The 15,569-nt window shown below is 36.6% G+C and overlaps 2 protein-coding genes across 13 annotated transcripts in view; one reads left to right on the top strand and one right to left on the bottom strand.

The window, feature by feature from the left end:
- Positions 1 to 15,569, bottom strand: part of NTNG1 (netrin G1) — a 157,179-nt gene that overhangs the window by 44,667 nt on the left and 96,943 nt on the right. For all 12 annotated transcript variants that reach the window (XM_080603593.1, XM_080603599.1, XM_080603600.1 and 9 more), the window contains exon 5: positions 7,333 to 7,359. In XM_080603593.1, the coding sequence (XP_080459719.1) occupies positions 7,333 to 7,359 (27 nt within the window). The remainder of the gene's footprint in view (positions 1 to 7,332; positions 7,360 to 15,569) is intronic.
- LOC308199451 (uncharacterized protein) overlaps positions 1 to 15,569 on the top strand; it is an 88,443-nt gene that overhangs the window by 44,627 nt on the left and 28,247 nt on the right. The window contains exons 12-15 of the transcript XR_013954655.1: positions 2,389 to 2,592; positions 5,436 to 6,428; positions 14,204 to 14,316; positions 15,403 to 15,507. The gene's annotated coding sequence lies outside the window, so the exon portion shown is untranslated. The remainder of the gene's footprint in view (positions 1 to 2,388; positions 2,593 to 5,435; positions 6,429 to 14,203; positions 14,317 to 15,402; positions 15,508 to 15,569) is intronic.

Here is a 15,569-nt window from a genome sequence, read left to right on the forward strand (position 1 = left end):
TCCTTACGCATGAAATGTATTATCACCGAGATTATGTTTTCTGATAAAAGTCAGTTGTCTTATCTTTGATTTTTTTTTCCAATGGAGATGATTTTCAATGCTTTATCTAAAAACATATGTGAAACTTCCAAGTCAAAGAAGGTTGACGATCATTCCCACAAGTATATTGGAGCAGAAGAGTCATTTTTTGAACAGACATCAGTACGATTCATTTAGCAGCTAGTCATTCTTTTATAGCAATTTGTGAAAATATTTCTAGTCCTCAGTGATCACCACAAAACATCCTATTTAGAGAGAAGTTGACTAGATAAACTAAGCTCTTCCAGAACAGTTTTGTGTTTGCATGCTCTATTCTGTTACTCAAGTACTTATTTTCTGGAATAATTAATTTTGGCATAGGTATTCTAGAACATGCACTGGATAAATCTAGGATATTACCCTATTGCAATATGTTCTAAGATAATCATTCTGGGTAAACAAGGCTACAGATATGTGAAAAAGAGCTTCTAAAAATCCATTTTAGTGTATTATTTAAAGATACTGTAGGCACCTTTAAGAGTAAAGGTATGTGAGATATATGAGAGAGCAGAAAATCAGCCATGTCATTTTAAATTTGCATTGGAAAATTCTGTGGTTTTAGTTCCTATTGTTTAAAAGACAATTATATGCAGAAAATAACTCATGGAAAAATCTTATTTTCATGAAGTAAGGAAAAGCTGGTTGTCTATTTACTAGGTGTATGATCATTTCCTGCCTCCCAAACTCAAATGCCTGTTTTGGATATATAGTATTAGAATTACCCGTGATATTAAATAAAGGAAATATGTTTCAAATATTCCCTGGAAATGCAATCTGCACCACATGCCACATCATGGTTTTGAATTGGGGAAATAACAGAAATGAAACAGGTCATTTCAACCTTATTCCAGCCAGACGGCTGCACATGAAAAAACTTGTCATGATGTTGGCAGAAATTAATCAGCATTTTGCTTGTTTCTCACTTCAACCAAGTACTGAGCTGAAAATAAAATTAAAATGTATTTTAAGCCCTCCCACTGAGAGGGACTTATCCTTCCTAGGGGATGGAGAAAGAGGACAGGTGATGCAGCATGTGAAGATGACCCTGCTACCTGGGCATCTGCTCTGCAGCAGACTAGGATGTTTTCACCTCCTATACTGTTTAAGCTGACCTGTCCACAAGCAATGCATTTGCTGAAAATTACTGTTATTAAATCAGTAAGTCTTAAGTAATACTCACTCAAATTGTAGACAGTGAGCACTTGTGTTGACTTGTGTTCACTACTATCATTACTTATTTACATTATCATTAGGAACCTTAGTGAGAGAGACTTTAAGATGTTTATTAATGGTTGTGAAACTTTTACTTAAAACACAAAAAAGTACTAAAAACTTGTCAATGTAAGTTTAATGATTCTAGTAGAAGTCCAAGTCATTGAAAACTGACCTTGCCACTGCCTGTTTTAAACAATGAGTAACAAAGTAAAGATTGTTTCTTCCACAGTATACATGTCTGTTGAGCACAGTGGAATTAGATGTATGACAGCAGTTTTAGGTTTCATATTAAACAAAACAAACAAACAAACAATAAAAATAATAAAAAAGCTCATTCAAATCTGTGGCAGTGGCAATTTAGTAACTGCTGGAATAATTGAATGTGTTTAGACAGATGGCATGCCATCACTTCTTGCAGAGATCACACGATCGTTATTACAGAATTTCTAGGTCTGTTTGAAGTCATGATAACATACCTCATGAGAATTTGCCTTTCAGCACTTCTATAATACTGAAAATCTATCTCCTCAAAAGGGAAGAAATGCTGATACTATTTTTTTAAATCACCCAATATTAAATTTAAAAAAAATACTGGGCCAATGTTAGGCCTTTTGGAGCAATGTAGGAAGTTTCATACCTGTTCCTTTGAAGAAAGGAGAATTCTGCATAAATGTGAAGATGTGGTTGTTTTATGGCAGCTCCTCAGCCATAACATCTTTTATAACTGTTGGAAGAATTTAAATGCAATTAGTCCTTTACGTGTCCAGTTGTTGTCTTAGACTAAAAGAAAGCGATCTTTTTTGAGTCTTTAAAAATCCAGTGATTCAGTTCTGGAAATTCTTATAGCTGCTATCAGAAAAAAAATCCATTGCTTTTTAACAAAAGCATTGGCTAGTTCTCACTCTAATGAGGTGTGAAGGAGTATTCTTCAATTGTAAGTATTTCCAGTGAAGTATTACAAATGCACAACGAATTCAGGTATTTTTAAATGCAATATTTTATGTAATTTCTCATGAAAAAAGAACTAATTCTGTTGATAGTTTGTGGGAGTGGTTCTTTTTAAATTTTGAATGGTTCTGCTTTTTTCCTACAAAGGTGCTGGAATTCACTGTTGGACTGGGACTATTGTACTGTAATTCACAACTGATGAAGAACAGTAAATCAAGACCTGTTTTAAAAATCACAATGCTGATTTCAAGACTCATTCTTCCCTTATACTCTACAAAATAAACTGATTACATGTCTAAGGGACAAAAAGAAAAAGAGTAGAAAAGATACAGAGATGCATTTTTTTCCACGGTAATTTCTTCCTAAGCTTTAATGATATTGTATTTTTAAATATCTTTATGGATCTTGTTTTCTCTCCATAAAGTTTTCTGAGTAACTGCAGCAAAACTTGCATATTGCAAGTGCAATGTTTCTTCCACAGGTACTATGGTTCTTGTTGAAATGTTGCTATCTCTAGCGTCTCCATATAGCCCTATCACTTGATTGTTCATTAACAGCTAAAACAAATATAGCAGGAAAATGAATAATCTCCTGCATATTACAGCAAATCATAAAAGCCCTGAAAAGACAATTTGATACGCTGACTTTTAACTAACTCAGAACAATGAATGTAAATCAGGATGAAGAATGAGAAACAATACAGAACTGCCTCTAAACTGGCCATGGCTACTAAACTAGAGAGAATGGCTCTTCTTATCTGTTAAAATTGGTGGATCTGGCAAAACAAAACAAACTAAAACAAAGGCTCCCCCAAATCCCAACACAACAATTCATCGGTGCTTCCTCGAGGAGTGTTGGTAGTTTCTGACGTGGCACTAGAAATCACTCCACAAAGAGTGGGTTTCTGTTCAGTGCTGGGGTCAGCAAAGGCATTCTGCTTAGAGAACTCCAAGGCTAATATCCTACTTATACAGAAGGAAAAATAGCTTTGTTGTGAATCCTATCAGGTAAATAAACTACTCACTTTTTTTTTTTTTTCTCTATTTGGAATGTTAAATTCTCTTTCAGATTTGGTGTTCAAATTAATGCATTATACCACACAGGCTGTCAGTATCTTTTTGCCAGCCTCATAATATTTTACTATCATAGAAACTTAATTGTTGAAGTGGAAAATTCTGGATTCTTGGAGGTACTGAAGTAAAGAAGGGAAAAAAAGACAGTGATACTGCCTTGACATAATCTGTTACTCAGATAAGGTGATTGCCTTAGGCTAGGTGTCTGATTAACACTAATATTTATTAAAAAGTTGGATTTGCATAAAATTGAATTGAAAGACAATTTTGCTAGTATGTCCAAAATAATATACACACAGTCTGAAGACAATATTTACATGTTCTGAAGGAGATAAACATCTTAATGGGTCTCTTAACTATAGAGTTATCTCTGTAAAACTTGACCTCAGGTAACAGAGAAATAACTACAGCCTAGTTATGCATGTTCATATCCTACTGACATATATGTATGTCAGTGTGCTACGTATATACTCTAGTCCAGAGTTTGGCACTGTAATGGTTTTGATCTCGTGACAGTAAATTTAACGAGAGAACTTTTCAGTTGCTGCCAGGGGGCAAAATCATGTCCACAATACTTCCAGTATGGTTAAAAAAAAAAAAAAAAAAACAGACAAAAAACCCCTCTAGTATTTGCTCTCAAAACCTTTTAATATTTATATTTACCACTTTAAAACTTCATAACAAAGATGTAAAACAAACAAAACTACATTCATATTAGTGCTATTTTAACTACAGAAACATATCTACCAGATCTTTCAGGGTTAAGAAACCAGTAAAATAAGAGTGCCCATTCAATCTCTATTTTACTTTTGTGTCTCGCGTTCATTATCATTCAAAAAAAAAAAAGTTCAAAAAAGTTCTCTTAATTTGAAATCGGCTATAAAGAAGAACAAAAATATAGCGAACAAAGCTGAGAATACCATCTGATTGTCTTGATTGCACCTTGCACTGGGGTGCATGGTCTGTCTCTAAATTCTGACTCATCTGCCACCAGCAGGCTTTAAGGTGATAATCACCCACACAGAGCTATTTGCACATCATGTCTATCTTATCCTCTATCTAATTATACCCTTTATAACAAACTGTTTAGCATAATTAGTGGAGTTATGCTTTACAGGAATAAAGATAGAAGCTATAGGTTAGAAGATTCAAGTTTTTGAAGGCATACATGTACAAATTAGTTACTTTGGTATGTGGTCACAATAACGAATACTTTGGTGTGTTGGTCTATGTGAAATTATACAATGATTATTTTAGCAAGTAAAACAATGCAGTTCTCAGAATATTAAAAGACTGTATGTAAGCACTGTTGATCATAAAAGCTTAAATTATGAAATGGTTTTGGGACTCATTAATTGCTAACACTCTCAACAGTATTTTTTCAAACATGGCTGAAAAATGTTGAAAGGGCCAGTGCTAGAATCAAGAATGCTGGAAATGACAGGAGAACCTATTACTCAATTGATAGACAACAGCAGGTACAAATGACCTTAATGGGAAAGCTCTGATTTATTTTTGTCTAGATGATCAGAAAGGATGTTTACTTAATGACCACTCTTTCTTTGTGCTCAGACTTTAATGATGAGCTGCTTTAATGATGAGATCCTTTGTATTCAGAATGATTTTTTGATCCAGAATGATACGTATATATGCACGCAGTTAAATATATTTTATTTCTCTTGGGCATGCTTTCATTGCAGTCTTAAGAGTGTCTAATGAACATTGGTTGCAGTGGCATGTTATTTGTATGCTGGCAGTTTAGTGTTTATTCCTTCCCTCCTTCCTGTCCTTGTCTTACATAAGAGGAAAAGCTCGAAGCACACAAAAGCCAATACCCCCATAGTACTGTTCGCTGTCAGGCAAAATAAAACCTCAACTGTATCTCCTGAGAATAACTTCCTGTCCTCAGGTGGGGAGGAGCACTGCTGATATGAACACAAATATTGTATTAATATAGACAAAAGAAAAAATCATGCAGAATCCATTAAAGCAGCCACAACTAATTAATCTTGTTTGGTTTTATGTATTAATTGTACTTTTGTTAAATTCTTTTAGAGACCAGGATAAATTCATGGTTTCTATCCTTGTTTAACTGATAATTCTGCTATTTCTATCCTACAGGAAAGATGTTCAAAACATTGTGCAAGAAGAGCTATTTTTCCCCTGAGCTATTTAAGAAAGAAAGCATGAAAAAAACAAGCAGATTATCAGTATTTACTTGTGCTCATGAAGAGATGCTCATGCTTCATCCTTTCCAGGTAGGCAAATAAATTTGTTGAATTCTACCACATGTTACTCCAAGATGTTTACAGAGTATTTAAGATAAAGCATAGACTTGAAGTAATTCTTGTATTTCCTATGGCATGTTAAACAGGATTTTCTCCATTATTAATAGATAAACGGTACTAATCACCCCAGTGTAAAACACAAAGAGGTCAACATTGCATCCTTTCAGGTCACCATTGTTTAAAAGGCATTTGAGTTTCCCTATTAAGTTTTCAAAGGCCAACATCTGCTGATGCTCAGAAATGGTAAATGTGGTGACAAAGGCTGTATGGAGTGTGAAGTGAAAACAACCATATAGTCCATGCAACAAGATACTAAGAAACTATAGCACAACCATACTTCAAAGACCTATTTTCCCATTCATCCCATTTCTGTTATTCATAGCAGGATATTCCTGATAACACTGACATAAGCTTTTCTCTTTCATTTAGTTCATTGTTTTGGGTTGTAAAATATGTATATAAACTCAAGGTTTTGAAAATAGCATATCTTTATGCATTTGCATTCATGCTAATGTCAAAGGAGATACTAAAGGAGGAAAATTATTAAAATTGAAGGCTTTCATTTGCAGGTCCTTGTCATTGATGCTGTTTTGCTATTTAAAGCTACAAAACACATGTCATGGCATTCAGCTGTTAGCACTGTTCTTATTTATAAGCAGGATAGTTTTGATGACCTTTAACTTGCTGTCTAGAGTTTAAAAAATCAGTGCTGTTCATGAGCTTCAGTAAACTGAGTTGATTTATAAATTGACAGACCTGACCGTGCATCATAAGAAGCAAGGCACTTTCACCCAAATTAGTGGAAGATTTTTCAGCTGGATATCAGGTATGGCAAATTGTATTTTACTATTGTGGTATTTTATCATTGTGATAGTCCTGCATCACACAAGTTCTATCTGAAGTCTCTGCAAAGCTGAGGGGAATATTCTGTCAGCATCACCAGGATACCATTTTTACCTCCGTGCTTTATTTGTAAGCAGCTAACACGCTATGTGCACTTCTCTGCTGTGGAACTCAGCTGAGACTCAGAGCTGAGTTACCATGCTCTTCCTTTAAGTGTTCTTGCATAATGAATAATCTATTTCATTGATATACCAGTTCTTTACAGCATTATGGTTTTGTCATAGTTGAAGTGTAATATTTTATTGCTTTAAAAACATACAGAAAAGCAGTGTTATTGCAAGTGTTTTTTCTGCACTTCTATTTGCTCTGTGCAGGAAAGCTCGGTTCAAAGGCCACTGGAGGTAATGCAAAGATTCCAACAGGTACACTACAACTGCTAAGCTACTGCATAAAAATTAGAAGTGTTTTTATAAATTCTTCCATTTGCTCTTTGAATTTAAGCATGCATATATACATGACAATTAATGGTCCTATACTTCTGTTATTAGCAAGCACTTTTTTTTTTTTTAAATACAAAATATATTCAACAAATATTTTCTGTAGAATAGGGTCTTAATTCTCTGTATAGCACTCAGCTTTATAGTTCTCAACTTTCATCTGCTTATCAGAACAGATCAGAAAATCTGTGGCTGAAAGCATATGTGTTGTCAGGAGTGACATTCTCTCTGACCACATAATATGGTTATGTGTTAATGTAAACCAATACATAGCCCCTTCACTGTAGAGCACATTTCGGAGAAACATTATCTACAACAGAAATGGATGTTGGGAAATAAGATCCAAGAAGCTGAATGACAATGCAAAACGATACTGTTTTTATTACTTACTACCAATACTGGAAATACTGGGTATACCTGTAGAGAAAAAGAAACAATGAAAAGGTGTTGTTAGCTTTTTGCTGTAGTCAGCAACACTATTGCACCTAAAATTCTGAAAACAGTTTTCTCCTAACTTTCAGAGTATTTTATCAATGGATAGTTAAAACCAAGCAATTACCAATATGCATCCAGCCCTTTCAAAATGCAGGGTCTTTAGATTTTTCAGTATGAGACTGCAGGGACCACTAAAATGTCTTGACAGATGGATATTTCTGGGACCTATACCAGCTCTCTGAACTTCATGAATGTGTTCAGAACAGTTTTGTATTTGAACTAACCAGGCATTAGGTTTAATGCTTTAGATAAAAATATCAGTCATGCATGTATTATGCAGATCTAGGAAAATAATTTAACCAAGGGATAAATGCATTGCTAACTGCTTTGGCCAGCTGCTTAAATCAGTTGATACCTTCTGTTGCATTAACTGTATATAGCTATTTTTTTCATCTTTTACCTGATGGTTACTTAAGTTATGGAAAAGAAATGTAATTGAGCAAAACAATCTAATGCATTAGGTTGGTCATATTGACTAAACCTATCATTGATTTTTTTTTCCCTGCTTTCATTTCAATTCCTAAGCTGAATTAATGCAAGGAAACCATTCCAGAGGCAGGTGAGATTTACCAGAAGAGGTGGGACTGCTTAGGAGTAAAACTCCTCTGCTAAATTAGCAATATGGGATCTCTCAGTAGTCCAGATGCGTAGCTTGAGGTCATGTCTGCCCTGAAAGGTGTCTAGCTTCATGTTCAAAAATGTGGACATGAAATATTTCCTGAAATGCTATTTTCTTTAGATTAAATGATATTGCTACTGGTGCTGTTCCTAGTTTCCAGGGTTAAATTGCAAACCAGTACTTAAGCCCTGGATGTTTACATCCTCTCAGTTAAATACAGTTTTCCTTTTGTAAGTTTTACTGACTTTAATGATATGCATTTTACTGCAGAAATCTGTGTGTTTCTCCATTAAACATCTGCTATACTTCTTTCAAAATCTATCTTAGTTCTGTCTTAGAGATGGTATGGACCTTGTTCTGCAGTTAAGCATGCTGGAGCAAAGCCATGTCTTACGGATAAATGATACTCAGTGTAAGCAAGGTGGTGGAGTCAAGTTGGGATCATTTTGAAACTGTGGCTTGGCAAGGACAAGGCTGAAGCAATTGCATATGCAGAATGGTGGACATAAATAGATCTTTGGTGTTTCACCACATCAGTCCTGGGGCATGTGTTGGAATGGCAGCGCCTTGGTTTTACACCCAGGCACTGGACTGGGGGTAGCACCTAGTGCTGGCTGGCTGAGCCCCACATTCAGAGGCTGTTTCTAAACTTTGTCTATTTCTGCTGAGATTAACTTGTATTTTGCAGAATTTTAGAATCATGCGGTAAGTATTAGAAGCTAAATAAGGATGCCATCATAATAGAACAACATGTTTTTTTTTCTAAACGCAACAAAAATTGCTTATTTCATTATTGTCATTTTCAGTTAGATTAATGTGAGAGAACTTCTGTCCCTTTGCCCTAATTGTCAGAAAGACAATCAATTTTCAAACATTTTTCTCCAAAGTTTCAACAGCAACTTGTTTCATTTTTTTACAAGTCATTGTAGCTGTTTTAAATTAGCAGGATTCGTTTTCCTTTATACACTGACGGAAAGTGCAAAAATATTAGATGAAGTACAGATCCTGTGTTCTCACACTTCCACTTCCACTGTGAATTTGTATTTGTATTTCCTTCGGGTATACTCCCCCGCCTCAAACCTCTTTCTCGCCTACACACATACACAAATACACTTTCCTTTCTGTCCTGAACAGACTGTAGCAAAAGGAGAGGTTTTCCTGCAAGTCTGCTCTCCTCCTTTTACTCTATTTGAAAATTTTCAATGAATTCATAGTGGTAAATGCTTCCTGGGCAGAGAAAAATGAGAATAAGAAGCCTGCTTGCCTGAAGGGCTCTGCATTAACCTTGCTACGTTGTCTTCAGGTTCTGTTTGAAAAGCTCTTTTGCTATTTCCGTACAGAGTTTCCATGTTTGTGTGATCTTCTGTAACCAGCTTGATTTTTGTTAATACCAGTTACCCTTCCCTGTGGAGACTAACCTTGAATAGCATGCTGCTTCATGGTGGGAGCACATTACAGAGAGAGCTGAACCGGGCACATACCGCTAAATAAATAAAACTGAGTGACTGCATTTACGTATCTTGAGTATACCCAAACGAAAGCAATGTTCCATCTAAATTTTCTTCCACGTGGAATTACCAGGATGGTTATTAATTGTAATGGAGTCCTATACTGAGGAGAGAGTGAGTAAAGCATGCTAAGTTCAGGGGTAGCTCCTGCCCCTGAAATGGCAAACATTTCAGGGCGAACGTGTCTTCAGTACTATTTATTATTTTTAACTTGATTTGGGGGTGGTAGTTCGGTATATTACATGTTCACAGTAAGTGCATCTAAATATGTTCGCTTTACTTGAGAGAAAAAAAAATGGTGTTTTCCTTGCATATGGTCTTCTGCGTCTGCCTTGTAATTTTCTTGTTTCCCCTTTTTCAAGAGAGGGGTTGTTTTAACTATTTGTCACCATGTAGATGACTCTATTGAGAAAGGAGGAAAAAAAAACCACCACAAATTGGATGCTTGCAAAGAAAGCAGGTTTTTGATTTCTTGTGCAGATCACGTCAGTATGAAATGCATAACACAAAGGAATGGTGTCAGTGAGAAGGGCCACGCTGCTTTCTGTTCGATGGCAGGTCATGTGCTGCAGCTCCTCCTATCTCCTCGGTCTTCAACGTGTGTGCATGCTTCCTGCCAGTGGAGCAGTTAATGCAGCCAGGCTGCATGTCTTCCTGGGCACAGAGAGTGTTTGGGATGGAATTATTCTGGGAACTCGATCTTGGCTACTGTCTTTCCCATGGGCTCCTCTGCCTCTTCTTCATCACAAGCTGTATGTGCACCTGCTGTACGACAGGGAGCCAGGGACAGGCTCTTGCTGCTATCAAAGCACTACACCTGGCTTGCAGCTCATGTTTGCAGGGAATGAGTGTCACCAAGAGCTCAGTGAATTATCCAGGCTAGGTGAACACAGCCTGGAGACTGAGAATTAAGGCTGCCTGTTATGGGGGCATGGCAGGATACAATAGTAGATAATGCAGTGCAAGCTTGGACTTATTAACTGGACTCACAGCTGATCAAAGCTGTGTAAGAGCTTTTCTGACAAAAGAGATGTTCTTGTAAATGCATTCTACAATCACACATTTTGACTCTTAAACAGGAGCAAAATCCAGAGTTGGATTCCATAGGAAAGAGTTAGAGCAGGGCTGTTAATGCCATCTCCGATTCTTTTTGCTGGAATATCTGTCTGTGCTGCCACATGACAGCACTCCCTGCAGTGAGTCTTCCTTCCCTTTGCAAATCCTCCACTGAGGCATGATTGCAATAGTAGATCGTCAGCATCAATTTTAGAAGTTCTGAATTCTGTAGCAATTTAAAGCCCTGAGCAGCTGGAGGAACCTAGCATCTTGTAATCCCTCAAAGGGAGTGATTATGATCACAGGAGTAAACTTCTTGCGTGCTGTCAAACTTGTATTCAGGCAAAGGGCTGTACACAGTGATAGACACAATTCTTAGGAAATTTTGCATGAATTTTTGTTGTGCATTGTGTTTTAGGTATATACCTGCAATGTGCTGCTGACTGTTGCAGTGGATGCATTGTACGAGGCAAGTCATTTTATCAGTTGCAGGTTTTCTTGACACTTCTGTCTTCCTCAGTTTTCCTACCCAAACATACTACAGTTTTGCCCCCACTAGCAAATTTCCCAGCCTCATACAGCTTGTGTGTGACATCCTCCTGTGGCTTTACACCGTCTATAAGCTTCATGAGCCAAAATTAATAAGCAATATGAGAATAGCAAAAGGCTTTGCTGTTTTGAAACTTATTACATTCCTGACTTCCATCTTCTGTCTGAAAGATGTTATCAAAATTGTCAAGGAGCAACATTTTACCTCTTAAGTATGTCCCATTCCTCTAAATTGAGATTGCATGGGACCACCTCCTTTCCCTCTTTCATGAAAGTAGGCACTGGAAGGGTGCTGCCAGTTGCTTGAGAGAATGGGATGCTTAGAAAACGGGACTGATCTACATTGTGAGTCTGCTTTCAAAAGACAGCTGGATGCATGAACTTTTCAGTTATAGGGATACATGTTATGGAGACTTCTGATTAGCAAGCCTGCCATCACACAATCTCCTCGCCAACTTCATTTATGCTGGTCCTTCAAGATGGCTTTGTGTCATCGAATATTCATGGAGAGAACTACAAACACAGATGAGGGTAATCAGTGCAATAATTCAAGTGCCTTTTTTTTTTGGCCATAAACTGTTTCTGTGGCAGCTGTGCTGCAGTGGTGCCTTGTAAGTCTCTTCCCATTCAGGGAGGATTAAGGCCGTGCTGCTGAGACAGCGGCTGTGCTATCAGAGGGGGACTTGCTGCAGGAGAAATTCAGTTATCTATCTGATTGAGACTATCTGCCTAACTGTTGACTGAAAAAAACCCACCAATGTTCCTTATGTCCTGGTCAATCCTTTGTTTCATGTTGAACTATGTATTAGGAAAGTCATGTAGCAGCTGGGAGGCATTTTTTAGCTCAGTGTCAGACACTTCTGGTGCAGGTTATTGGTTGTGGAGGGACTGACAAAAAGCGAGCAGGCATTGATGGATGTGAGCCCAGCGCGGTCTTGGACAGCTCTGTCTGATGGAGCAAAGAACATAAGTGCCAGAGATGATCTAAACAACAGGAGGAAGAAAAGGGCTAGTGCTGTCAGACACATATGACTGCTGAGGAGAAAAGCTATCTTGTAATACCAAGTACAGAGAAATTCAATAAGTGTCAAAACATATTGCCGAACAAACTATCCGTAGAATGTGGCAGCACAAGGGAATAAATGTAATCACAAAATAGTCAATAAGATAGAGTGAAAAATATAAAATAAATGCTATGCAGTAGACAAATGTGGAAATATTGTTAGTACCAGTAAACAACAGAGTATTTGATGTCTTTCACAAGCAAAGCAGAGAAAAAATGCTTTGCATTCTCCTGTATAACTTATGTTGACTGAAGATGAGAAGGATATAGATAACAGCTTTATATCAAGGTTTAGACTATGACTAGAATATAATCTAGAATGATCTTGTATTTCAAGAGCTGTAGCTTGAAGAGGTATGATGAACTCTTATTGGCAGAAGTAGAACAGTGGAAAAAAGATCCAATTTGGAAAGATTTTGCAACAGTCATTAGGCTTCCTGTTGAATGTGAGCAAATTCCTCCAAATCAGCAAACCTCCAGAGAAATGATCTTTTTATTTTGTGAAAACAGAGTTTTCTGACTGTTTCATTTATATACCTACATTTTAACTGTATCTTATGTAATTGCTCATACAGAAAACAAACCAAAACAAACAAAGAAACAACAACCCATCTTTAAATCCATTCAAAATTAAAAATATTTTGGTCTTAGATGGAAAAGGTTGACTCTGAAATTTGGAGGAAGGAAAAGAATCAAAGGTAGTACTGTAGTACTGGAGCACCAATTATACAGTGTCCCCAGGGAACTGAAGTACAATATCAAGGGAACTTTAGAGTCAAGACAGATAAGGAAGTTAATTCTACCGGTATGTTTTCAAAAATGTTTACAGAAGTTGTGGCTAACTAGGGAGAGTGTAGTGCTAGGGCTACATTACTGATGACATGATAGGGGTGGTGACATAAACCCAACAGCGTAAGTGAAATTACATTGCCAGACTCAGAATAATTATGTATAACCAATTAAAAAAAAAGAATTTATAAAAATGAACTATACTAAAAACAAAGCAAACCCAACCTAACTGGCGGGATGTAGAAGACTTCAGAAAGACACACCTCAAAAGTGTAAGTTAGATCAATTGAGAAAGATAGGGAAAAAAAGCATAAAATTATGTCAAGTTAAATATAAACCACAGTGTTTTAAGAATAAACTTGCTGCAGACATAAAAGTGGTTTTTTTTGTGTGTGTTAAAATAAACACATCAGAAGTAGGAGGCTTCACAAAGAGATGACTGGGTAGATAGGCAATCAAGGTATAAAAATACTGAATGCAAAATTAATTGTGTGCATTGATGTTCACAACAAAGAAGGTTAGAGAGATTGTCACAAACTGAGGAAGATTCCAAACGTCTCCCATCACCTGAAGGTGTTTTAGAAGACAAGAGTAATATTGGAAAATAAGAATTGGTATGTGGTAGTATTCACCCAAACAGTGATTTGAAGGAACTCAAATATGACATTTCTGAATGAACAACTGTAACACAACCTGTCACTTATGTCAGCATTGATGCCAAAAGAAATGTTGTCGCCATGACACCAGTTCTTAAAAAGGACTCAAGGGCTGATCCGTGTAATAACAAAATACAAAGCACACGCATTTTTATGCCACTGTAAAAGATCCATGTTGTGCTCATGTCTAGAACATGGTGTGCAGTTTTAGCCTTGCCAATTCCAAAAATGACATCATAGAATCAGAAGAGTTCAGTAACAACACAGGTAACCAGAGATGTGGCGTGGCTTTTATATGTGGGAAGATCAGACTTTGCCAAGTCTATATAGCTGTAAATGGTATAATGGATGTAAAAATGGTTGTATTATTCCCTGTTTCTTCCTAGGGAGGTACAGGCTTAACCAAATAAAAACATTGAAAGCAAACAAAAGGAAATACACTTCACTCGTGTCTTTAAAATGTGAAGTGTGTTGCCATAAGATGTCACCGAGATCAAACTTATGACGGCTGTCTCTCTCTCCTCAGCACCACAGGAGGCTCCAGCTCAGAAAGCCACGTTACAGCTCAGAACTGGGAAGGCAAACAGGAAATCCTTCTATCTTCACCTGCTTCTTCCAGTTTTCCATAAATTGCTACTGGTGAGCACTGCTGAAGTCAGTATTTGAGGCCTGAGGAGCACTTTGGTCAGCCCAAATAAGGTTACACTTTCATGATGCTATATTAATAATAATAATGATAATATTCAACAGAAAAAAACAAACTTCCTTTTATTTGCAACAGGTTTGGATTTTGATGGAACTCAATAGAGTTGAAAGTTTTTTTAAAAAGTGTCAGGCAGCCTTTCAATGTGCTCTAATCCTACTCTTTCTTTTGGTATAATCTCAGCTGATTTAAAATGATGTAACTGACATAGCAAGCTGCATTTAGAAAGATCGTCATTTTCATGTTCAGATGTATTTTGTGCCCTGTTTAGATGATTTCTGGGTAGCAACTGCATGATATATACATGTATGTGCATGTATGCTTATATATGCTATGTATATGTACATAAACATGTGTATGTATACAAATATATATAAAAATAAATTCAAGCTGGTAAATCTCCCCATATTTTCCAAACATAACTTTAAAGGATTAATTCTGTGGGCAATGTTCACTTTTTATAGCATGGGGAAAAGTAAATTCTCTTACAAAATGTTTTTCCTCTGCTTTTGAAATTTCATTTTTTCTACTCAGTAGGAATTTTATCTTAATTTCATACCCCCACACTTCACGGTTTGTTACTTGGTTTATTACTCTCACATTTAACTTTATGAGGTCCTGCTTCCTGTGATACTCATTTTTGAGTCTTGATTTCCTCACAGCTGCTGCTTTGAAGTCTTAGATAACATTCTGAGCACTGCACATTGCTTCTGGTTTTAAAGATTTCATTCAGTGCAGTACGTATCTCTTTCTCCTACGTAACTTTTCTGTAAATTTTTATATTCTAATATTCTAGAAATGAATGTTTTGCTTTTAATCAGAGCAAAAATCTGGACTTTTTTCTTAAAAAAGCTATTAAGTTCTGTCAAAAGATTTGATGATTTATCCTCATCTTCTTTAATGCTTTCTTCAAAGGAATTTGAGTCTTACTCAGGCTAGGAGGATCTGAATCATTGTGTATATCATACATGCACGAAGGGAAGAACTGATGCTGATACTTGTCTTCACAACCTCTCTTTCAGCATCGTGTTCTGTTTGACTTAATCTTGTCCAGGACGAGGAAATGCAGCTGCCAATAACTTCCTTTGGACGATATGAAAGAGTTCTGGAATAGTATGTGTGGAATGGTGAGTATGCACATTGTTTAATGGGTATTAGTTGGAAACAGGCAGATATAAAAATCCAGTTT

Source organism: Anser brachyrhynchus, assembly GCF_964034855.1.
Source record: "Anser brachyrhynchus genome assembly, chromosome: 8".
Taxonomy (NCBI): domain Eukaryota; kingdom Metazoa; phylum Chordata; class Aves; order Anseriformes; family Anatidae; genus Anser; species Anser brachyrhynchus.